The sequence below is a fragment of the Labrus bergylta genome, chromosome 18, assembly GCF_963930695.1.
Source record: "Labrus bergylta chromosome 18, fLabBer1.1, whole genome shotgun sequence".
NCBI lineage: Eukaryota > Metazoa > Chordata > Actinopteri > Labriformes > Labridae > Labrus > Labrus bergylta.
The window spans coordinates 11282742-11308848 of record NC_089212.1 but is presented as its reverse complement, the minus strand read 5'-3'; the positions used below and the strand labels follow the sequence as shown (position 1 = coordinate 11308848).

Genomic DNA, 26107 nt, shown 5'->3' with positions numbered 1-26107 from the left:
GATCAGGTGCTTGTGCAGGTCTTTGAGCTGCGCCTGTTCCATTGAAATCCAATAGTGAGCTGAGAGTCTGATTAGGACAATGGCAGACAGAGACTGTGGTGAATTGATTTGGCCCAGAGGAAGGAGGAAGATGGCAAATTAACCTTTTATCTTTGGCTTCAGACCTGAGACGACGAAGAGAGGAAGAGACAAGGGGTAAAGGGTTTGGTTTGTTTCAAACTGCACTGGTTGCGGTGAATGAAGTTAAAATCCTATAATTATACTGTCACACAAAGCATAACAAGTGATATTAGAGATGTTGATGCTATTCAACTGCACATGTTCAACTATGATTGTCAGCAATTACAGTGAATGATTTGACTAGCACCCATAGGCATAGAACCATGTGCCAAAATAAATTGTTTACTCTGGATGAAATATTATGTAGTACAGGAGTGCTGCATGAACACAATGCTGCTGCTACAGTGTCTTTAAAAGTCACAGTGAATATAAATCCATTATTATAAAGGAAACACTTCACATTATTCAATCACATAGCAGAAAGGGTTCTGCTCCGAGAGGTGTGGGTGGGTGTGTGTGTGTGTGTGTGTGTGTGTGTGTGTGTGTGTGCGTAATGTGTCTGTCCACAGTAGCATTAATACATGACTGGAGGTGGCACACTCTCCACATAAACAAACCCAATTAAGTCAACATAATTGCTTTGCATAAAACTGCATAAACAACATTTCCATACACCCTGACGCCTACACACACACACACACACACACACACACACACACACACACACACACACACACACACACACACACACACACACACACACACACACACACACACACACACACACACACACACACACACACACACACACAACATACACACTCACACGTGAAAAAGTAATTGGACAAACAAGTATAAATCAACACACTTTAACACACAGGAAAACATCCGTAATGGAACAAAAAGATTCACACACACAAACACACACAGCTACACACACACAGACTCACACTTGAATAGATCCAGTAGCGCTACTTCAAAGAGGGAAAACACCGTTAGTTTGTCTGTCACAGTTTGCTGGGAGGGGAGGGGTAATGTCAGTGTGCAAATGCTAAAAAGAAAAAAAAAATAAGCTAGCTAAATGCTTCTATAAGCTAAAGCAGTGTTGGTGGTAAAAGCAGCACAACTTAATAAACTCCATAAAAAGTATAAATGGAGCCTCTGCTAACATGTTACAATGGACTGATTTATTATTCGCTATGATATAAAAAAAAGTGATTTTCATCATTATTTATGGTGCAACTGTACATTTAATATTTCTACATTAAACCTTCAAAGTAATTCAAAACAAAGGTTGATGAAATTGTTCATATTTACAACCCCTGACTAAATGTTCTTAGTTGTTGTCTACGTCAGGTCTGTGGTATATGTGTGTATGCAGCTGTGTGTGGGAAAACACATCCTCCACTCTGCATGTGCACCCTCATGTGTCCATGTTCTGCTTCAGCGCATGCATTCACACTTCACTGTACTTTTTTGTAGATGTAGATTGTGTTTATGTGTCTGACTAGAGCAGCCCAAAGCCCCATGTAGAGGGGTCATGGCTACTTGTTGCCAGAGGGATGTTTATCGCTGCAGCACGAGTTCGGATCGCTAGATTGATAGTGAGGATGAAGTAGGCTAGCAGGAGTTTAGTGAACCCTTAAACTATGGAAGTCGACCCCTACAATACAGGCTCGCCTTTGAGTGTGAATGTGTGTGCGCGCGGAGATGCATGCCAAGCACCAGCCATGCTGTCAGACTCTGTTTGTTTGGATGGCAGAGTAGTGGTGGCAACAGCTTGTACTGTGTGTGTGTGTGTTTGAAGGTACAAATAGGGAACAGTGCCCTCCATGCTCCACTACTCCCTCCACATACCCATGTAAATTGTCACTTGAGATGAGATTGATGCAAAAGAGTGCATTTGTGCTTGTGTGTGTGTGTGAGAGAGAGAGAGAGAGAGAGAGAAAGATGAGCATAAAAAAAGAACTCATTTGTTGAGAAGAGGGAACTGAAAAACAGATGAGAGAGGAGAGGTAGTATAGTTGAGTCTGACTCGGCTGCAACCCCTCTTTCTCTCACTCACCAGGATGAACGAGTGAGACTCTGTAATTATTTCACTAACAATTACTGTCCAAACAAAAGCCTCTTCTCACATTTTCACATTTCCTCGCTTGCTTTCCTGCTCCTCTGCTGTCCTCTCCTCTCCTCACTACCATTTTTAACAAGGTGCCATTAAATAATTACGTCCAAATAAAACAAACAGGCTCCTCGGTGAGTCCTGGCACGTTTAATCTGTACCATTAATAATTCATACGCTGAATCTTTGACGTGCAGTACCGCTCCTCTTGCTGGTAAGAGAGTGAGAGAGAGAGCTAAATGTCAGCAGGAGCTGACTGTATATCTTTCCCCGTCCACAGAATAAAAAATGAGAGTCTTTTCTTGCTATGAATGAAAATGTACAACAAATAAATGGTAAGGAAATGCCTCCACCATCCTGATATTCTTCTTCTGGATGTTTTTAAGCTTGACTGGCTGTAAAGCATGTACAATATATAACTTTCTGTAACAGGTGTGCCAGTGCATGTTCATTTTTAAGTGACTTATTAAGGGGTCTGCTCCCTGTTTACATATTTATGATCAGTGTGGTTTCTTTTTGCCTTTAAGTCTTGGAGTAGCTATGTTTGCATGTGCAGGAGCCTGAACGGGTCTGTTCCCTCTATGTTCGTTACTTCTACTGATAGTGATCCCATAGGTGCATAACACAATTAGCACATGTGGCAATCAGAGGCTTAGTATTAAAATACTGTCCCTCAGCTTCATCTTGATCTGCTGTCTGCAATTTACACCTCCATAAGCCCAGCTGAGAGCAGGCATATAAACACACACAAGTACACACGAATGAGAATGATTGCATAGAAAAAAATCCCTGCCGCTCGTATTCATAAGCATTCACTTTTGTTGGAACCATCATTCAGAAGCAATGTGCTTTAAAAAAGAAAGTGTGGTTCATCTCTTCTTTCAAGCTAGATGTTTAAGTTGAAATCCAGCATCAGACGGGAGAGCCAACCTATGCTGTGTTCATTTGAAACACTGATCAATCAGAGGCCACTAGCCTTTATAGATGAACAGTTCTTATGTTGTTAAGGTGGAGTATCTGGGGCCAAGCAGAAGCTATATATCACGTAGGTGCTCTTTTGGAATGCAGCGCTGAAGAGTCAAATGTCAAATAACAGTTATTTCCTCTTTATTAAAAAAAAAAAAAATCACTTAGCGAGCATAGACATATTCTATGCTTTCCTCATGATAAAACACAGCAGGGCCAGGAGTAATGGGAGTTCATTGCGTTTTTGGAGATAATGCTTCTCGCTAAAAACCCAGTACACATTTTTAAATTTCTCCTCTGCAAGGACTGTCGAGGCAACCCTGAGTCTCCTTTGAAGAGAGCGAGTGTGGTCTTTGAAGCTTTTTTTCATCAGGGTTTCAAACGCAAATGCAGAGGAAGTTCAAAGCCAATGAAGAGGACTTGTGGCCATATTTCTGTTTTGTTTCAGGGCCCTGGTTATATTAAGCGTAGAAACCTCAGTTTGTGTGTGTGTGTGTGTGTGTGTGTGTGTGTGTGTGTAATGTCAAGGAAGGAAAGTCAACCTGAGAGTTAATAGGAAGACCTTTATTAATTGCTGATAAACGGAGGGTGCATTAGCTGACGTGTGTACATGGTTGCAGGGACGAGCAGGTACATGCATACACCAATATGCAGCAATGCCTTTGCATGCTTGCACATGCACGTTCACACATGTATACCAAACAACAAACCCTTACTGTTTCTCACAAACACAGCTCCTCTCAAGCAGCAGGGCCCACTTTAGCGAAAAGTGAACTAACGGTGGTGAGTACTAATAGGCCGGTGTAGAATATAAAGAAAGGGCTGCTTCAGCACCATCACTTTAAACAACCCTTAGGCTGTAAATGCACACACACACACACACACACACCTGCACCAACCAACGCACTAAAAGGCACTCACACACACCAAGGTAATATCCCCTACTTGCCGTGTCTTTAGGGGAAAGAGGCAGATAAACAGCGGGCTCCAATAATGGTGGTTTAGATCTCAATGGGTGCGAGTCAATGCCTCTCCAAGCCGGGGGCTAATGCCAGTTAACTCTCCCTGTAGGGGACGAGCGCAGGCCTAGAGTGGCTCGCAAAACAGGCGCTCTCCCAAGATCCTCATTACTTCCAATGCTGAGTAGAAACTGTAAGTAAAGCAAAACTGCAGCTTAAGCTAAAAAACAGCAAGCAGGATGCGGGGGAGAGGGAGAGCGATGGAGTGAGAGAAAGCAAGAAAATAGGTGTCAGGGAGGGAAATAATTGCGCACTGTTAGGGCTCGGTTAGAGTTTTCCAGTTGGAGAGAGTTAGAATGGGATTTTTCTAAGTGGCCAACGCAGCAAGCTGCACCATTTTTTTTTTCCTTCGCTGTTTTAGCCGATGGTGTCCTTTTTAGATATATTGTCTGCAGGGAGAGCATATTTGCTGTTTCACTTCAACATGAGCAGCCATCAGGAGGAAGAGAGACAGAGGCATGTGGGACTATGGGATAGCTGGTTTAAGGGGGGGGGGGGGGGGGGGGGAGGGAGAGGAAGGACAGCAGTGGAGAAGAGCTGGTGGAGAAAGAGAGCTGGAGGAGAGATGTGTCGAAATAAGAGGGAGGAACAGAGGCAGAAATGTGGATGGAAAATTCAGGCTTGTTCCTCGGTGGGAGGCCGGCACCGCAGCAACGCTCTGAGCGAGGAAAGCAGCAGTGACAAACAGAGATGGGGAGGAAAGGGTGGGGACAAGGGAACGAGAGACACAAGGGGGAACAGAAGAAAAAGCGAGTATGATAAAAATAATGAGAGAAAGAGAGAGGGACAGGGACAGCCAGAGGCAGTGTTCTCACCATGCAGCCTCTTAGGGAGTGGTGTGACTAGCAAATTCACTCGGCTGCACACGCTCCACAAGGCAACAAAACACACTAGCATAAAACTCACCCCATCCACCCTCTTCCACTGCTTTCTTGTAATAACTTTCACCAGTTACAGGGAAAATCTTAGTTGTGGTTCAACATCCTCGAGGCTTCCTCTCTGGTCTGATATCTTTTGGTTAAAAAAATGTGTTTTTCTAGCTCACCGGGGAGGCTGTTTACTGATGTTTTTAAAAAATTTGCCACCTTTATGCATGAAATCCTGATCTGAGGTCATCACTCCGGTTTCTTCCAGGCGTCTGTATTTGACCTTTGACCAGCACCATTGCAAAACTGTTGATTCTCATCTTTGGTTCTGATCATTATAATTAGAGGTGGAAATATATTATGAAATATTATTATTATGATATGAAAATCTGAATTTAAACCACTAGCTAGGCTGGGGGATGATGTAAAGGACAAGAGGGGGTGTAAACTGGACAGAGGAGATTCACTGAGACAGACCCTTAAGCTAACATATTGGACAGTACTGGCCTTCTCGATCGATGTCTCCCAGCCTTTTACATCCCCCCCCCCCAACCTTTCTTCCACTTGCCCTGACCTCTCTGTCCTTTTTTTAGACCCTGGAAGCATTTGAAGCGGCGCACCGACACGCAACTTCAACTCTCCGGAGCGCTCGTCCGCAAGCTCCAATCACCTCATAAAAAGAAAATAAAACCTTGGAGGGGTGAGGAAAAGATAGGAGAGGGAGAAGAGAGGCGGAGGAAAAGGGAAGAGGGTAAAGAGGGAGGGTGGGCAGTAGGCCCTGTTAGCTGGACCTCAGAAGACCTTGGTGGAGAGAGAAGAAGAGTGAGAAATAATGAAGAGGAAGAGATGAGCAGGATGTGCTCTGTTGTACATTAGTCGCAAATACTATTATTGCTTTCCAATCCAAAACATACGCAACCTGCCACGGTGACAGGGAAGGGTTACTCATTATTTCCTCTATGATTAAAGAGGTCAATTATTTGAATAAAAGGAAGCTTGATTGGGAAGAATAATGTTAAATTCAACCCAAAAATGAACGTTCTTCGCTTGCTATGATTGAAAAACACTCACCCGAAGTTTCTCTGTTTAATAACCTGTTAAAGACTTTACAAAAAAATTGGATTAGCTTGTAAAACACAAGATGCAAAAGCATATTTACAGCACAAGGGGTTAATTTTTTTTTTAGTTACACCTGAAGGTGATTATGGAGCAACAAGCTGCGTGTCACATTCAGACGTTCACTGCTTTTAGATCAAAAATTAGAGCAGAACATTTCCCTGCACTGTATTTTGTTGACTCAAATATATAATATATGGATGTCAACTGAGTTTCTGTGCCCTCTTTGTACTATGCTTGATTCAGTATGTATCAGGTTCTTTCTGCTTATGGCTATATCCTTTACTGAATTTTTGGGACATCCATAGGCTGACAGGAAGTGACGCCATTGTGACAGGCTGTCAACCACGGGAAAGCTTGTCAAACAAGCTCATGTACAAACTCAGAAAACACTATGTTATCTACATCTGGAAATATCCAGGGGAAGCAGAGTTTTGGAAAGCGAGCACATACAAGTCAGAGTAGGGACGACACTAACTTAAGCATTGAAGACTAAACTTTTTCAGGACCTTTGCTTCTGCAATTTGACTGGATAGCTTCACTTTTCTCAAACAGCTTACTGTCAGTGATGGAAGCTGGGGTGCCAGCAGTCCCAGCCCCCAAATCCATCCGGACAAGGGACAAATGTCTGCTCATCCCCGGTGTCTGATGAAAGGAGGGAAAATATTTTGAGGATGCTCTGAATTGCTTTAGAGACACTGGGAGGAAGGAAGTGTGTGTATGAAATCTGTTTTTGCGTTTGTGTGTGCATACAAGGTGGAGGAAGGGGAGGGGAAGGTTGCCGGTTGAGCAATGTGATTTCTGCTCGACTGTCACAAATCTAGCGCAACAGGAAAATCAATTTGGCCCTGTGTGTGCCTTTTTGGCTCCGGGAGAGAATCCAAATAGCAAGGCGAGGCTCGGATAATGTTACAGTGTATTGGATTTGCTTCATGGAGAGACAGAAAAAGAGAGAGAGAGAGAGAGAGAGAAAGAGAGGGAGAGACGAGGAAGGAAAAAGAGAAGAATTGCGGAGACGAGGGAATCACAGACATGCCGTGGAGCATTGACAAGATAGATTTGTGAAGTGCATGGGTGTATGATAGGCTGGCAATCTGTCAGTCTCCCACATGCACACACACACACACACACACACACACACACACACACACACACGGACAAACACATTCAAACACATTCAAACACACAAATAGACTGTGTCACTCATCCCAGCGAGCGAGTGCATAGTTGTGATTTCGATGTGTGACCATGCATACATGTATCCCTAAAATGAAAATAACTCTTCATAAGTATTTGTTACGATGAGCTGTTTTGAATGCTTTACCTGTCTGCTGGGTTATTTTTGTTTGTTTGTTTGTGTGTGTGTGTGTGTGTGTGTGTGTGTGTGTGTGTGTGTGTGTGTGTGTGTGTGTGTGTGTGTGTGTGTGTGCGCACATGTGTGTTTGACAGCTAGGTGAAAGGATGACATGATGAAATTGCTCTCCTCTGACCGCTGTCAAGGGTAACGTGTGTCCCGGGAGTGCTCAGCCGTATGACATGTCGCATCACTCCACTGAGTGAGGCTGACCGGTGACAGACACACATAGAAACACGCACACGCACACACTGACACACACTGACACACACTGACACACACTCACGAGATATTAAAGAATTCTCCTCTGCAAAGCTTGGGATGACATTTGCCAGTACTCCTTTGCTACTTAAGCACTTTGGCATAATAACACTTAACGTGAGAAAAAAAACCCATACACTTTTCAACACACATAATATAGATAAATATTTACAGCTCGTGTATAGAAGAGTTTATTAATCCCCAGCAGGGAAACTCATTTACCACCTGGTCAATTCATACACACAACAAACAATATCATCACAACAGACAACAAGTAACTAAAAAACAAACACCATTGAAAACCAATTGAGACATCATTTACAGCCATGAATCAGAGCCATCACTAAAAATGTTCATTAAAGTGTCTGACTGCTGCTGGAACAAAGGAGCTTCTAAGTCGTTCAGGAAAACACGTCTCTAGTCTCTCACTGAGGGAGCTTCTGAGTCGATTAAAAAACCGTGTGCAAAGGATTGCCTTCAAAGATCAGAATCGTACAGAAGAGTTTATCAGGAGGAAGAAGAAAAAAAAAAACCTACCTAACAACATCTATGTAACAAAGTTTAAGTCATCTAGTGGCTGAATCTGTTAAAGAAGAGCCGGCAATACTAATTTCCCCACCGACAGTTGCATTAATGGACCAGAATGCAATGTAGTCACAAGACAAACTTTGTTTTGACTTTTTCTTGACTGGAGCTCAAACTACTTAAGTCGAAAACTTACATTTTTTTCACACTAATTAAAAAGCTTATTAAAGGTAGTCTTACTTTATTCATTTATTTATTTTCATTTAGAGGACGGCTTTGTTCAAACAACTACTTTGTATAATGAAGAACATGTTTGTTTTTAAATGAAGTTACAGAAAACAACAAGCACACACAGACAGACACACACACACACACACACACTCAAAGACATAAATACACGGCATGGCTTGCTATCTCTCTTTCTCGCCTCACTAACTTGTTCCAAAGTCAAACGACAACATTAACCAAAGTGTCCTAACTTGTGATGAAGTGTTGGAAAGTGGAGCGTTAGTAATCAGATGTGTGCTAACCACATTAGTTCTCCTGTGTCTCTCCTAGGTTGGCTGCTCCTTGATCTAATTCAAACTGATTGTAGTACAGCCGCTAAAACATGCCAGATGTTACTCACTGCTCCACGCTTTATCACCATTTATTTGGCACAGGGAATATTTTAAAAATATTTTCTTATTAATCATGTCCCAGCAATCGGTTTCGCTTCTCGTCTTTGCCGCCTCATTCCGGATTCTCGTCAGGATTCTTGGCACGAGCGGCTGAAAAAAAAAAAACCAAAAAAAAAAAACCCACTGTCCCAGTTTTTCATTAGCGTCAATCAACCCAGTAAGCGGCTGCGTGGAGAGAAGGAGGAGGAGGAAGAGCAGGCATCAGGATCTCACTCAAGACATTTTGCCCCGCCTCGTCAGAGTGACTGACAGGCCTGAGACACGATGATGCTCCGGTCAGCCTTGCAGCCGGGCGGAGAGGTGGCGGTGTGACAAGGAAGCCAGGCGTGGACGGCGTGCACATCAACACACTCACAAGCCTGTCTGAAGCAAATCAAACCCACACGTGTTTATAATGCTTTGTGTTTATCTAAGTGGTTATGTGCTCTGCTTAGCCTCTGGAGACAGACAGACACACCATGAATTATCTGATAATCCTGTCCTCGTCTTGTTTGGGCTGCCATTTGTAAGATAAGGATACAAACCAAATGGGAAGATCTGCACCGCCAGTCCACCTCAATTCATTAAGACTGAGAATGGAGTGGAAATATTGTCTGCCACATAAATGTTAGAAATACTTGCAATTGACAGGTAGCAGGGAGGCGGCCTTTATTCAAATTCCTCTCGAATGTAGCAAAGTGTTTCTACAACATCTTGATCAAAGACTTAACAAATCCCTCCTATGCAAGGACAAAAACTGTGTGAAGAAAATGAACGAGACATATTCCATGAAGTGCTCTGCGCTCAGTTGCAATATTCTTCAGCAGTCGGAATTAAGATTTCAAATAGGCCTGAGATATCAAAGTCTAGACGTGCTGGATAGATATGATTTGGTCCTCTGTTGCAGAGTGCACTCGGCTTCATCCTCTGTCCATACTGGCACAATGGAAATTGATCTGAAAGGTATTATACTGTGAGTTGGAGATGAGAAAAGAGGAGTTAGTATAAAACCACGGGTTTATGTGAACTTCTTGAAAAAGAGGTCAAACCCTGCTCGCCTAAAAAGCACATTTTTAATTTGAATATTTTCATGTATATTTGAGGTGATTCTATGAAATAAAGGTACTGATTTGTTTGACTGTTTGGCTTTAGGTAGCTGTGGTGCAAACAAAAAAAAACAAAAAAAACTTAAACCTAACAATCCAGTCTTGTATTGCAAAACATTGAAATGCTATTTGTGGAAACGTGTATACTTAGTCTGCATCAGGGTCAGTTATCTACATGACCTTTTTAAAATCCTCTTTAAATGCACATATTTAAAAACAAATGAAATCAGGCTGAGGTCTTTAAATTGGAATAAAAATGGAAAGGTCAGGCAGAAATGGAGCTCTGATGACTGTGGTATGTCTACACCTGCAACAAGTTTACAGATGAAACTACTTTAAAAATGATGAAAGTTTAATTATAAAAGCATATCTTAAATGAACCACATGGGACAGGAGACTGACACATCGGGTAACACCCACAATCAGTGATGTCACAGCAGATATTTCTCATCATCTATCAAAGAGAATCAACCTCCTTTGACATCACAGGCTGGGGTATGTTGCCTTTTGTTTCCAGGCATGAAGCAATTTCCCTTCAAGCTATAAAGCAATTTACAAATTTCTCAGGGACTCTTACACGGTGCTACATGATGTAAAATGCAGTGAAGTACCTGGTGAGTGTCTTGTTTGTGGTGATTAAACTAACACATTTATTGTGCAGTTAAGTTGCACCTTTCATCAAGATAAAACCAGATGATCAAGATGCATGTGCACAGGTGCATATGTCTCTGACGGCATCCTTACCTGGTGCCGTGTTGTTGACAGAGGGTCCGCTGGCAGGAGAGATGGGTCCTGAGCCTGATCGTGACTGCTGGGACTGAGTGGAGCCTGCAGGCGAGCCCACAGGGGAGGGAGAGGGCCCGCTCCTCTGGCCGGGGAGGTGGGGGGAAGCGTGGGGAGAGAAGGGGGACTGTCCCTGGTTGGCAACCCCCCCCTGCTCCCCTTGGCTACTGCTGCTGCTGGAGGAGCCGCCGGCACTAACAGCTGAGCCCAGACCGGCTTCCGTCCCAGTGGGGAGGTCATCAATCGAGCCGGACAGATCCTGGAACAGTAGAAAGGACTTCCAGTGAGTATTTATGATGCTCACCCAGGCATCTGATTAGAAGTGACATGCAGCAGGAGGCAAATGAAAACATGAGCTCAAGCAGAGAAACAATCTTCCTGGTAAATATGATGTCATAATAAAATATCTCAATTGCAACAATTTCAGCATAGCTGAAATGTGACCGTGTGGATAAAAGCCTTTATTGTTCACATATAAAAACCTCTTGAAAATTAAGAAGGGAATCACAAAGATGCACCATATTTCTGATGCTTTCATAAGACACTGCAGGTTGACTCAAATGTGTAGCAAAGGGGTTTGACTTCTCTGTAACTTACTGTAATCACTGGAATAGAGTCTCAGGAGTCATAGTGACTGTGTTTAATATGATAGAGGAGCAGAAACATTACTCACTGAAAGCTACTACTGTACAGTGGCTGCTGTGGTGAAAATGAATTGTAATGGGCTTTCATTCAGACCAAGGGTGAGCTCATATTACAGCTCTCGTTCCCTGTGGTGCGCAATGAACTTTGTGTGCATGTGTGTGAGTGTATGTGTGAGCGTGTACTTAGTAGGTACTCCCCATCCTGAATTGATTCTGTGGAATCCCCACCAAGACTGCACACAGATTACTGACTGTATAAAAAAAGTGTTGTGTGAAGGAAAGTAAGAGGTAAGGAGAAATACATATTAGATGTGATCTGATGCAATGTGTAGGCTGCCCCTTAAAAGGCACTACACATTTGGACACACACAGGCATACACACACTTTGGATTGTGGCCCCAGCTGTAGCTGAATATGGGGGAAGTCACCTGAATGTGACCCTGGCTTTCTTGCTGGGTGCTTGCTGGAGGGGGGAGTGGAGGAGTTGTGGGTGTATGGCAGCTGATCCTACCTGCTAACCCAGGCCTCTGACCCACCACTGCTGTCCCACCTGAGTCCTGTGCTACTATTACTGTCACCACATAGTGATGTGTCTGTCTGTGTGCAACCAGGAGCTTATATGGAGTCTTGATAAAGAAAATGTTTATACATGATTTCACAGAGATTGGTTTGCAATTTTGTTTACCATGCCTGCTTGTCTATCATGCTGATTTAGACTGTGAAAGCAGCACTGACCCTTCCGCCTGAAAGATTGTATTTCTACAGGAAACACAGTAAAATATGAGACCAGCGACCAAAAGTGTGGTCAACTACATCAAGTACTTTATCGATTATGAAAAAGAATGTACAAGAATGAACAGAAGTTCATGCATGAGTCAATGAAAGAACAATGATAAATGATATCTAAGGCTTTTCAATCTTGAGTTACATGTTCCTGTCTTCTTCACAAGTAAGTCGGCTGTTAAAGGAGCGGGGAAAAAGACTCACCAATCACAGCAACGGAGACAGTCTGCTCTGTTGATTTTTAACTGTTGTTATAGTGATTAACTTAACAAATGATGGTGGCAAATTTGTGAACTCCCATGTATGATTTGTTGCTCATACATACATAGTAGTGCATAAGTTCTTTCTCCTAACTCAATAATTGATTATTGACAATTGACATTTGCCATTTATAATCAAATAATTCTAATATGTAATGCCATAAAGGAGAAAGGTACTTTTTCAAAGGGCTGTATACATATTAAAATGATGTTTATCATATGACAATACTTGGGCTTTGACTGAATTCACACGTGTGAATATGATGTTTTTCGCCGATTCTTTTTTAACTTCCAACTTGACTTTGGAGAAGACAGCAATAACCCAGTAATCAAGATGATGAAGAAGTGACGTTGTGTATTGATTAACATGTAGTGTTTGAGTTTTAAGTCAGACATGAGACTATATGTATGGTTGCCTCAGTCATATTAATGAAAAAATCATGGATAATTCATGATTATTTATGTATCCTTACCAAAAAAAGATTCATCCTAACATACTGGAAAACTAAATCCCAACACTAGAAACATTTACAAAACCTGGCATGTCTTGAATGCATTGACTGTGACATCAAAATGGCTTTAGGTTTGAATTGATGCAGCTCTGTCAGAAAATCAATTCATTGTCAACAGTGCAAACTGTCTTTTCTGTTTTCCTGAACACCATGTTTGTTTCATATAAAAAGTGAGACAGGCGTCCCCCTTCTATCTCTATCCATGCATAGCTGAGCTTGTGGAGCAGACAACCGCGTCAGAGTGGCAGTCGGTCCATGGCTGCTTGTTTTGGTTAATGCGATCTCGGCGGTGACACACAAAGCCTTTGTTTTCCATCATGCTGCTGTGAGTGCCCACCCGCTCTGCCAGCCTGCCAGTCTGTCGCCTGGCATTATCTTCCCTCGCTCCGCTGAGCACATGGGACCAAAGCTTTCCTCCTTTTCTTCCTTTTTTCTCTTCCTCACCCGTGGTACCACTCCCTGTCTCAGCCAATCGAGTCACCCAGTGTTCTGAGCTGAGTGATGTAATGTGCTGCCTCCACCAATAGGCCTGATTGTTATTTTCAACTGGCTGGCTGCCCAAGGTGCATGCCATTTGAAACGAAGAGTTACTTTTGGAGGCAAGGTAACCATGACAATGACTTTTCCAAAACACTGAGAGCTAGCCTGTAGTACAGCTAGGTTGTTAACCCACAGGCTAATTGTGTGAATAGATTGGAATAATTGCATTTCACCTAATTGGGTGCTGTTGCCAGCTTTTCCAATGGCAGTTAAGGGGTGCTAAAATGTAAGTAATTTGTTTAGTGGCAGTTAGGATCTGGATTATACACACACTTGAGCATAGCTGTGTGGCCCAAGACCAAAAAAAAGTAGCAGCACTTTCTTACATTAAAGGGTGGGAAAGCTTAACACCCACAGAGTATAAATATGTCAAACGTAAATACCAATTACAGCCAAAATCCTAAATTGTGTTTGCTATAATACTACTTAAAAAAGGGTCATTTTATAGTTTAATTCATTTGTCAAAAAACCCACCCTTCCTCCACCTGTACACTCAATTCTTTTCAAGGACCAGAGATTATTGTGTTACCTGGATAACTGTCTACAATGTAATCATGTGTAAAGAATCACAGCCAGCTAACCAGCCAGGCAGGCATGTGGTTGGAGGATCCAAACGCCCAACAATCTGGGGCCCCAATCCAAAGTGGCCCAAATCCAATTTGTTTGGCTCGTGGCTGCAAATTGCTCTGTGCATTGAGTCTCCAAATAGCTGTCAACCACTCCCGCTTGGCGTCCTGTATCGCTTAATTCGCTCCTAGAGCATGTAATTGTCATAATAAGAAAAATATTGAGGTGATAATAACCAGTTACTTTGAGATACCCCCCGCCTACCTCAAGACACATAAACACATACTGTCGCATAAGCACACATAATGGGCCACGACTGCCATCTACACATTTCACACAACATTGGAGAGGTAGTCGCTCGTGACCCTTCACCTCGCTGGTGTTGGCGTCTGCCTGCTCCCTCTCGTCTCGAGTCTGTTTGTGTGTGTGTGTGTGTGTGTGTGTGTGTGTGTGTGTGTGTACATATTTGTGTGTGACAGGCACACAGGATGCTGGGCTGTCACAATGAGACATGCTTGAGCACTGATGCGGCCGAGGGGACAGATGAAGCAACACACACACACTAACCCATCCCACCCCATCCATCTCTCACTCATTCTACTGACCTGCTCTCGCTCTCACAAAGCCACACACACACACGCACACGCGCACACACACACACACACACACACACACACACACACAAGGTATGCGGCATCAGTGTGAAGCAGGAAGCTGTCACATCCAGCAGGCTGTGGGACTTTTTCCCCTGACCATGGTGCTGATGTTGTCTCCTCTCACCACACACCGGGAATTAATCAAAGTTGCTATGGTAGAAGGCATCCTAAACATGTGAAAGAGTGTGTGTGTGTGTGTCTGTGTGTTTGTGTACGTGTGTGTGAGTATGAGAAAGTGAGTGTGTGTGTGTGTGTGTGTGTGTGAAAGTGGTTCTCTGTCTAGACAGGGAGGAGCCAATGACTGCAGCTTCCTGTGGGCTACAGGAAAGGAAAGCGACTGGAAAAAAGTAGCTACTTCTATCTCTAGCTTCCTTTCTCCCTCTCCCTCTCCTTCTCTCTCTCTCTCTCTCTCTCTCTCTCTCTCTCTCTCTCTCTTGCTCCCACACTCCGACTCACACACACAGACTCTCACATCCGCATCTATTTTTCTGTCGCTTCCGTCTGCCCATGTAAGAGCGACAGTAATGCTTGGGGCTATAGACCAGATGGCTGGCCAGCTAAGTAGAGCCTGAAATACAAACTTAAACACAGTGGCTGAGCATTGTGAGCGCTAACACTTAACAACAAGCACCCGTGTTGCAAGAAACTGCATTGGAACCAAAAGACAGTAATGATTCACAATGAGATGTGAAGGCTTCATTATTTGAACATAATTTGCAAATGTAAAGGTAGCTTCAAAGATGAATCAAACATTTTCCCTAAATTGATGTTTACAATGACAGAACTGAATATCACTTACAGATATATCAATATAAGATGTTACCTCATAGATGGATCTTTTTACTAGTACGGAGTGTCTCTTTCTATTCAGTCATTCTTTATGTATACAATGCTGAGATTTCTGCCTTAATGCAGGTGAATGGAATTTGTTGGTGGTGCCAACAACATTAAAAAGGATAGTAATATTTAAAAACTCATCAGCAACATCTTTCAAAACATCATCCCTGCAAATATAGATTATTACAGAAAAACTGTCTGTACAGTATCAGGATGTTTCTTGACTACAGTATGCATGTTGATGTTTAATTGTTGAAACATCGTTTTTTCAGTGCCATGATGACATTTTCGTAGAAGAAAAAAAATAGATTTTGAGATTGCTAATTTGACAATAATCATCTTTAAATTGTAATGTTTGAGGAATAAACCCAATCCAACCATGACCTCTACTTTCTTCTCCTAGTCGTTAGATCCACTCTGTCTTTGATGAAGTCATGATTTTAGCCTCTACCCACCTGCTGCTGCCATGCCCCCCTTTCCACCTGCCCCACTCATGACGGACACCAGACCCCAGCCTAATCACACAGTAGTTAGCATATCAGCTGGGGAAGTCAGGGGAATTAACACAATACATGTTCTGGAAGAATAAATGTGTGTATAAAAAGTTGTTAACTGTGTCTTAAAACTGTTCTGCATCGATGTACACTGAAATAGTTATCAGTGTAATTGTTCCTCCTCTTCATACATGATGACATCATGTCTAAATTTGATTGCAATGTAAGTCAATGAAACTCAAATTATGTTATCATTTTAAAAGTTAAATGTATTTGAAGCTGCAGCTGCGTCAGGAAACACAGAGGGAGAACATTTACACAAACTGTGGATAATTCTAACTTGAGATGACTCAACTTGACTGCTGAAGCCTCATTAGCTTTAGCTGAATGAGAACCAAAATCGAAATCGAAAAGAAATATGTTTAATGCTTTTATACAGAATATAGCTGTACGTTGACATGAACATATATCAATAAAGTGATTTGAATTTCAATTTAAATGATTTGCCCCCTCTTTAAAATAGGAAAAACTAAGGGAAGTCACCTGTTTGTGTAGGAAACAAAAGCTCTCTGTATTGTTTAAAGACACACTGTAAAAAATGTAAAACTATCCTTCAGTTTTAGTTTTTTAAACATTTCCATACAGGATAGATTTTTTGTGTGTGTGCATATATATATAAACCCTGTGTTTACACAGGTCAAGAGTATAATCCATTATAATGTTACACATAGCGACAATTGTAGTCCACTTTACTGCAGTACAGTATATACAGAAATAACACCTCAGTGGGCTCAGAGGCGAGTTTTAATCTCTGTTTCTCTTCTCTGGGTAAATATGATGATGTAAACTGTAATTAACTCCAACAGCTATCGTTTGTAGGCCTGAGGGACAGGTCTGCTCGTGGCAGCACTGCACTCATTTATCGGCTCCGGCCGCAGTGCTTTCTATCTTTATGGCGCACTGGAGACTGAGAGGAAATGCTATTACACAAAGATGTTTTTTTTTTTTTTATCCTAGCCCCGAACTGTCTATGAGGCAAAATCCAAATGAAATGCCATGCAAATGAATCCAAATGGACTGCTGAATGTGTGTGTATGTGCGTGTGCATGTGTGTATGTGTGTGAAAGAGGGTTTTAATGCGTTGCCCCATGTAGAGCACCAACTGTAATACCCTTCACTAAGTGCTATTAAGTACAGAAAGAAGAAGAGAAACGAGAAGTAGAGAGACTTAGTGGAGGGAGATTTAACACAACACCCACGCCATCATTTCTTTTTTGATGTCAATCAGCTGCGATGCCTACCAAGGCTGGAATGATGATGATAATTGGTGATGATGATGAGAATTGATAGACTTTATGACGATTTAAGCGCTACACTATAAAATAGTGATAAAACGTGCATGCTCACACACACAGCACTTTATATCTACAAAAATGTTTTAATAACTGTTTGTATGAATGTGTGAACAGGCTGTGATGGGTTATGTCTTTGCTAGATAATGTGTGTGTGTGTTTGTGTGACTGGGATATGTTAATGTATGAGCCAGTGTGTGAGGAGATAAGAGTTCTCTGCAACCTCCTGAGGGTCTTTGAGTTAAATCCTCGGTGAAGTGAGGAGGCACAAGGCAGAGATACTCCAAATGCAGGCAAGGGCACTCGCTGCCATCCAAGGGGAGATGTTTGGCATGCCTCAAGCTTGCCAAAAACCCCATGAGGGCTTTAGGCTAGCACCCAGCAGGCACTAAAATATGCCAACATGCCAACCCATGGATGTCTGTGTTGTGCCACGAGCTAAAGGGTGCTGAATGTTCCCATCTTAAGTGCCCGAAGTTTCTAACTGTGTCTCACTTAAGTTCATCCAAGACAACAACAGGTGGAAACCCGTCACCCCGACCAAGCAACAGCTCATAGAGACTCAGTAGTAATGTAAAAACCAAAAACACCCCTTATGGATTCAGTATCTTTACAATGAGTCCTCAAACCACATTTCAAGGCAGCTGTGTGTATACTGTACCTTTACAAATGATCACACTCTGAGCCAGGGTGGAAAGTATTTCTTTATAGTTTCCTCCTGGCTGGATCACAATGCCTCCCTGACCCCTCACCAAGGACTTTACATGTCTCTTAGGTCTTTATGCAATGAATCGTGAAAATAGGGGTAATGGCATTTGCTTTTAGACAGTTTTTCCTCTGAGGTATGCTTAGTGTTGCAATTGCTGCACTTGTACCCACCAAAAGACATGGGAGTTGTGTGGAAGATGAAAAGTAGGAGCTGGAGATAGATATGTTCACACCAAATCACAAAACCAAAATTACTGTTTGATTTAAGCGTGATTGCTTTCACAGTGCTCAGTTAAACTATAACTTCAGTTCAAGTAGTGGAGGATTTGCTTTTATAAAAAAACTTCACTCAAAGTGCTTAAGTGTCAAAACAGAGTTGTATTTTCACAACGATACCTTCTGCTATTTTACATTTAGTAAGAAAACATTTTTGAAACCCATATGATTCAGATTTCCAGAATTGCAGCTCCAAAATAATAGGAACAATAACAGGAACCATCCAAAATACCTGATGAGCTGGGAAAATGCCAGCCAGGCTTTACACAGTCAGAAAACGTTCCGATTTCAAACATGTACTTAAGATGAGGCCATTGCATGCTCAGGCTAAGAATCCTCATCCCTCTCTGACATCTTTACCACCACTACACAAACTGCCTGCTCTGAGTGCTGCTGTGCGTGAAGTTCCTCAGAACTATACGAGCACAGTGTATCGTCTTTTATTTTGCATCTGATTTTAGAAAAGAATATTAATCAGCAGACATCAGAGCAGTTACAACTACAGCATTTGTCTTTTCAAATGTAGTGGAGTATAAGTAATAAGGTTCCCCAAAAAACTATATTCAGGCAAAGTACAGACACTCAAAAAACGTACTTAAGTATAGTACTCAAGTAGATTTACTTTGTTGCTGTCCACAACTTCCCCCCACCTTTGTTCTGCACCTGAACTAACCATGTTGTTGCTCTGCTGACGTGCAGCTCTGTACATCTCTTGGTGGAAGCATTGTAATGAACAGTTGCTGTAGATACTGCACAGAGGTAATAACATGTAGGTAACACAATTTGGATGAACAAAAGGCCAGTTTGTGAAAACAGTTCATTACAACTATTTGTGATTAAAAAAACACACTTTTTAGACGGCAACATCGTTGAAGGCAGTCTTTTTTTTGCTCTCTCTGTTTTTGTTATCTGGAACAAAAGCAGCTTTAGAACAAAATGTTCAGGGCTTTCCAAAGTTGTGCGTTGAAGAGCCGCAGCAGCCACTGAAAAGCAATTGTGCTTTTCTTTTCAATTCTGCTCCTGCACACTTCACAAAGCCCAGACAATCTCTTGATAATACCACAGCATCTCGATAAGAGGAGAAGAAAGCTCTCTCTGTTTTTCACCTCGAGAACCAAGCGGAAAAGTCTCAAAGGAGTGCTGAAGTTAGGCGTGAGGGTCAAACAGCCGCGTGGACACCTGACTCAGGATTTCAATAGATTCTCTAAATCTGGTGATAATGCTAACAGTAACTCCACCGTATTAGCAATTATTGCTTGTTGTAAGATAGGGGGCTCAGTGAGTGATAACTGCCCCGGCTCTTAAGCCTCTCATAACGTGGAGATATGGGGCGGGCCACATTGAAAGGGACATTTGAGGCCCTATTACCCCTAAGCTGTTAAAGACGCCCAAATCTGGCGCTGCTTGTCTCCAAACCAGAGGGATTAGTGTTGAGTTCCTCTCCGATTTCCCCTGATAATATGCCAAGCTGTAGCAGTTAGGAGTACTTATCAAGTGGGCCCTGTTCACTTAACCCCCCCCTCACTGTGTTCTGAACCAATAACAATGGCAGTAAAGTGTCTTGAACATCCAACACCAGCCTTTAAGTAGCAAAATAAAGGTGGTGGTTAGTACTCTTTGTGCTACCAGTTAGTGAAGTCGAAGATGCCAGAATGTCAAACTACCCAAGAGCAACACACAGTTTGACATGCTCAGTTTAGTCAATGGTATTCTGCCTACAAGTGTTGGTACACAATGGTATTTAAATGAGCTTTTATTTGGAATGGCAGCTTTACGAAAGAAAAGGTGAGCTTCCTTATGTAGAGGCTGTTCAACTTTCTTTTCGTTATTCCGCAAAGTTCTTCAGATTTGAGTTCTTAATGCTCAAGACGACCACTAACCTCCTCCCTTCTAACACACAAACACCAGACACGTACACTCACACCCTGTTTGTTCTGCCCGTATTGGTTCCGCTAATCTTTTTATTTATGGCATTCCAGCATGACATCCTGCCACCCACCCACCCCATCCTCACCCCTCCACTCACCCAAAAGAGAACTGAAAAAAATGGCGCATGACAGAGAAAGTGCGGGTTTGTTTACGTGAGTGTGTATGTGTGTGATAGAGAGAGAGAGAGAGAGAGAGAGAGAGAGAGAGAGAGAGAGAGAGAGATGGAAGGAGAGAAAATAAAGAAATAAATAAAGGGCCCAAATTCCTCATTTCTAATTCAGCTGCTCGTTCAGCTTAACCTCTCTCTCCTCAGCAATTAAAGCGCACGCCACATCCTTCACGCTGCGTACAGCCGAGGCTAAATAATGCAGGGGGCATCCAGCACCCGCATCCTTTATCATCCCAAATGACAGCCATTTGCATATCTCCCCAGTCAATTAGAGCGCGGCGGAATAATCAGCCCATAATTGGGGGAGAGCGTCGGTAATCACCCGCCCTGGCACACCGACAGGGCCATTGGAGGAGCGAAGGGGGGGGAGGAGGTTGTGTATGGGGTTGAATGTATGCGCGTGTATGTGTGTGTGTGTGTGTGTGTCAGGGAGACGGTCCACTCAACTGCAGCCTCTTCACTTCAAACTAACACGTCCAAACAACCAGTCGCAGTTCTCTCTGGTTTCCTCTAATGCTCCCTGCTCGCCTCGTCTCCACTGCCCCTTCTCCTCATTAATTTGCACGTAACAGCGTTCTTAGTCTCTTTTCCTCAAATGTGTTATTTCTATGTGATATCTTTCACCAAAATGGGTCAGAAAGCGACTTTTTAATAGCATCAAAAGTAAAACATGAATGATGGGTTTCATTCCCGGATGCTGTTCATTCTCAAATGTTATCAAATGTTAATTACCCGCCATTTAAAAAAAAAACACATGACTGATGACCTCCTCTTCAGTGTCACTGCTTTTATGAGCCAGATTTGAAGGTTCAAGATCACTTATGTAACTGAAAAATTAGATTTTTGGTCCGGCAATTTTGTCTGAGGATTTGCCAAAGGTAGGATTTATTTATTTATTTATTTTTTTAGTGAATGTAGGAATGATTTCTTCACATGCCATGCGTAAACTTGCTTTGGAAAATCTGCTTTATATGACTGTGGAGCAACATGTTTTTCACCTGTCTGTGCCTCTTTTAGGAGAGCTATAAAATTCATATTCTATTTCTTTTACATAGCTAGACATGAAAACTGTTCAGAACAGGCCAAGAACGTGAGAAAGACTGCTGCAAGACACCAGGGGGAAAATCCCCTGCATGTCCCCTTAAGATGTAGGAAATCAAAGTCTTTTCATGGGAAGTTTTCTGGGCAGCTTTGAAGTACCGTTGCCGCTCAGCTTCTGTATTTCCTGCTAAAAGGGGAATGACCATTTTTGTGAAACAACATTTCCTTTAATACACTGTAACCTCCCATTCCTCAGATGCTTTTGGTGCTGTCCTCTGAACACGATAAATAAAAGGATGGCTTGAGAGAGAAAGAAAAGGAGAAAGAGAGAGAGAGAGAGAGAGAGAAAGAGGGGTTGACAGTAATGGGTGCGGTGGAAGTGTGTGCGCGTGTGTGTTTGTGTAAAGGAACATCAGAGAAACCCAGGCAAGGTTAGCTCCCATCTGCAGCACCATCCTTTTGTGTTTCCCCAGCTGCTTTCTTTTCCCACTTGCCTTTGTATTTACTCTACCCAACCCAGTTCAATGTTAGCCAGCGCTGTCTCTGTGGTGTTTCAGCCCACCGTCGCTTTTCAAAGATGAAACGCGTGCCATTCACGTCTCCTTGATAGAAGTGGCAAGAAAATAAAAAAAAAGGAAGTTAGAGCTTTGGAAGGAGTGAATAGGGAGGGAGGCAAGGATAGCACAGGGGATGATAGTAATGATTTGTTTCGATCTAACATCCACATAGGACTTCAGTCTATTGTTGGCGAGGGGCCGACCAGAGTAACCTGAGACAACACATAGTTTAAACAGACAAAAAAGCCTCTTTTGAAGGGAAAGACTATAGAAAACATGAGAGTGGCAGCATCCTTTAACAGCTCTCCCTGTCCGCAGAGGGAGGAAACATTGATTTCTTTTTACGCTTTTTTTTTTTTTTTTTTTAGAGGGGGGTCTTACTATGTTTAATCCCCCCATTCCCCTTCTCTTGGGGGATCTGTGGCATTTCCTGCCAGCCAGTCGGCCGTGTGCTGCAAAGACTTATGCATCACTGTCAAAATGACTGGGATCAAAAGAGTGGAGAGGGGAGGAGAGAAGGAGGGGGCTCTGGTTTGAGGGGTCTTCTTTGATTGGTGCGATGCAAAAAAAATGTCCACCATTGGATGCGCAGCCTGTCGGTGCATCAGCCATGGTAATCCATCAGCGCCCCACAGGTGATCAATACTGTGATTGGTGAAATTCTGCGCGATATCTGGATGAGATCTGTATATCATTAGAGTTGTATGCTGCAATATTAACAACTAGTCCTGAAGCCGTCGTTTAGCTGGAGGATGGATTTATTAATCAGAGAGTCTGGTAGCTGATCATCTGTGTCACTGCTCCATTACTTTCTGCACTCATTTGTTCCACGTGTCAAATGAGAAACTCTGTCACATTTCATTTGAATTACAAGATGATTGGAGAATGTACCTGCAATTTTAAAGCTTAGCTGAGTCTGTGTTTGACACTTTTCTTATGGAAACAATTACAAATGAAATTGATTAAGTAAAAATGGGTTCAGTAATAAGAGGATCTTCCCAAAAGGAACCCTAAGTTACAGATATTCTGATTCACATTGGAGTAAAAGGCACCTCCAAAAAATCAGAACCATGTTGAGTCTTCACTAAAACCTTCACTGTACAAAATACACTCATGAAAAAGAAGTAATACATTAAGTATAGTGAAATCTTCTGAAAGTTCAGTAAATAACAAAAGAGCCTAAGGTAATATGGCTTTTTTTTTTAAATAGCTATTTTTTTATTCTCCTCCCCCATACAAGCTATATATTTCCTTTTGATATGATATGCAAGTGTTGTGTGTTGATATGCAGGGTTCATAAATGTTTTACCAATAAACGCCTTTTCATGAATTTTTTATGTCTCTGAGAAAAAATGTCATGACCATTCAATCTCTAACCATGACCATCCATTCAACGTCTTTGTATACATAAAAAGTTAATGACAAACTATGTGTGATAGCAGGTTAGCTCATGGTCACTCCGTTGCTCTCCTTCATACACACACACACACACACACACACACACACACACACACACACACACACACACACACCCACCCTTTATAATTGAAAATTCCACACTGAAATGACTTAACAAACTAACAAAGAAAACAAACGAGAGTGCCAATGGTTGTTTTTGCCCATTCAAAAAAATTTTTTTTGGGGTGAGCTGTTTGTTGGTGTTCATAGATTTTCTTCCAGTGTTGGACATTGTTGTGCTTTGTCTACCATCGCATTTTTTTTTTACATCATGTCTTGCCTCCTGAGATCCCCTTCCCACCCTCCATTCTTTAGAGGAGACATTTGTGCTGTGTGGGACTTATGTGAATAAGCACCTCAGGAAGACGTCAGGGGCAGGCTGAAACAGGTGTCGTATGCTTAAGAAAAAATAGAGGTTTTCAGGCCTGGAAAAGTTTCGGAAAAAGAAAGAAAACCTAGACAATTTGGGAAAAGTCATATTTTTTTCTTCATATGTGACAGCCCACACAAGGATTGAATCCTGATCTTCTGTATGTCCTGCTCTGACTTATAAACAGAGCGAGGTGGCCATACATGCTCACTGACCACAGTGCTCCGCCCCCTCTTTGTGTCAGAGCGTGTCAATGTTTACAATGGTGGGCTATCTGCTGAAATGGCTTGTGTCTGTGTCACTTGAACCAAGCGCAGCATGGATTTACATCTTCATTACAGCAGGTGTACTTTCTGAAGGTGACTTGAACTGATTTCTCACTTTTTTTAAGTCCAAGATGATAAAAAAAAAACAAGCAGGCTGTAACTCATGGTCAAAGGATCAGCTATACCCCCTATAGTTTCGTTGAAAATCTCCACTTAATACAATTTTATTATCGAATATGTCAACACTCTTTTTTTCCCATCACAAGGATGAGATGTTGATGAGCTAAAAAAAATTATATTGAAAAATAATGAACAAAACTTATGCTTTGTTTTCTTTAATGAAGGCAAGAATAAAATGATTGCGGAGAGCTGTCACACATTCAAAATCAATGAAATAATTGTAATAATAATTGTGGGTCTAATCTATCAGTCACCAAAAAAGAGGAGGTGTGTGTGTGTGTGTGTGCTGCCAGGTAAAGAGCAGGAGCAGGTGTGTGTTAGTGAAGCAGAGCGACATGAGAGCACGAGCTGATGTGCTCCAATAGCTTGACATGACATATAGCTTGTCATTAATGTTAGTTAACACACACTGAGGTTTATTCTTATTTCCATGTATACAAACACTGTTCAGAGAATGTTTGGTTATGAAAATTTAAAGCTTCAAATTCATTGAAGAGTCATGAAAATGTTAAGGCAAAAATGTATATGAAGTGAACTCTGCTAGAAATTTTCCAGCAATTTTCAGAACACACCATTCGTACAAACACATTTGTGTGTAGTCAAATTGTTTTGTGTTCACTTAGACTAAGGGACTGATAGGCAATCAGGGAGCCGGTGGGCTGTTATAACAATAAAGAGACAATATGATTCTCATTTCAGGTTAGTCAAATCATCATTTCTGGCAAACCCATCACACACACTCCCACTCTTACACTGAAGGAGTCACACAGGATGCAGCGGCTCTCTCAGGACAGGCCCTGCCGTCGACGTCAGCCTGCATTTCATCACGTTCAAACAAACTTTTTAGCACTGAAAACAAATTGGGCTCACCATCAAAGAGACTTTTCAAAAAGCCATTTCTCTCTGCCAGTTCAAAAGAACCCCGGTTGGTAAACAGGCATGGAGAATTCACAGCGCAAGATATTGTAGGAGGTACAAACTGCTGGAGCTCCACCACAACAAAGGCAGAGGAGAAGGGAGTGGAGGGGTGTAATTCCTCACACACTCAACAAAAGCAAGTGTGACTGACTGTCCATGACCAAAATACAAAACAAAACGGGGAAAAAAAAAATCTCCTTAATTGGAGAAGCTGTTGTTTTTTTCATTTCAAACCCGTTCCATCTATTGTTTTTCCCATCCCTTGGATTCTTAGCCGCTTAGTCTGCCCTTGCCCTCTCTGCCTCCCTGATCTCCCACTCTCCTCTTCTTTCTTCTTCCTTCTCCCTTTGCCTGTTTCTTTATTAAAAAAAAAACTCACTGCGAGTTACTGTGGCCTCCAACTTAAATGAGAAGAGAGAAGGAGCTGCAGGAAAAGAAAGGGAATAAAGAGAGGAATGAGCCGAGAAGAGAAGAAATGTGGAGGTCAGGAGGGTCTTCTGTGGCTTGTGAGTTTTCTTCACAAACAGACAGACATCCCCATCCCTCCATCCACCTCAGGCAAAATCTAATTTGTCGAGGATTCAGCTGAAGACCAGAGGATGGAGAGACAGAGAGATCGAACAAGAGCAGCATGAGCAGACAGGAGCCCGCCTCTCTGTCCAGCCCGCCATTAGCTATGCACAAGACAAACTGCTGACACAAAGTCACGCGGCTTGCTGAGCAGGGACTTGTGGGTAGGCAGAAGGAATCCATCCC

At 42.3% G+C, this 26107-nt stretch overlaps 1 protein-coding gene across 5 annotated transcripts in view; it reads right to left on the bottom strand.

Annotated features, from left to right (window-relative positions):
* Positions 1-26107, bottom strand: part of arid1b (AT-rich interactive domain 1B) — a 174424-nt gene that overhangs the window by 41608 nt on the left and 106709 nt on the right. For all 5 annotated transcript variants that reach the window (XM_065966073.1, XM_065966075.1, XM_065966074.1 and 2 more), the window contains exon 5: positions 10796-11093. In XM_065966073.1, coding sequence (XP_065822145.1) covers positions 10796-11093 — 298 coding nt within the window. The remainder of the gene's footprint in view (positions 1-10795; positions 11094-26107) is intronic.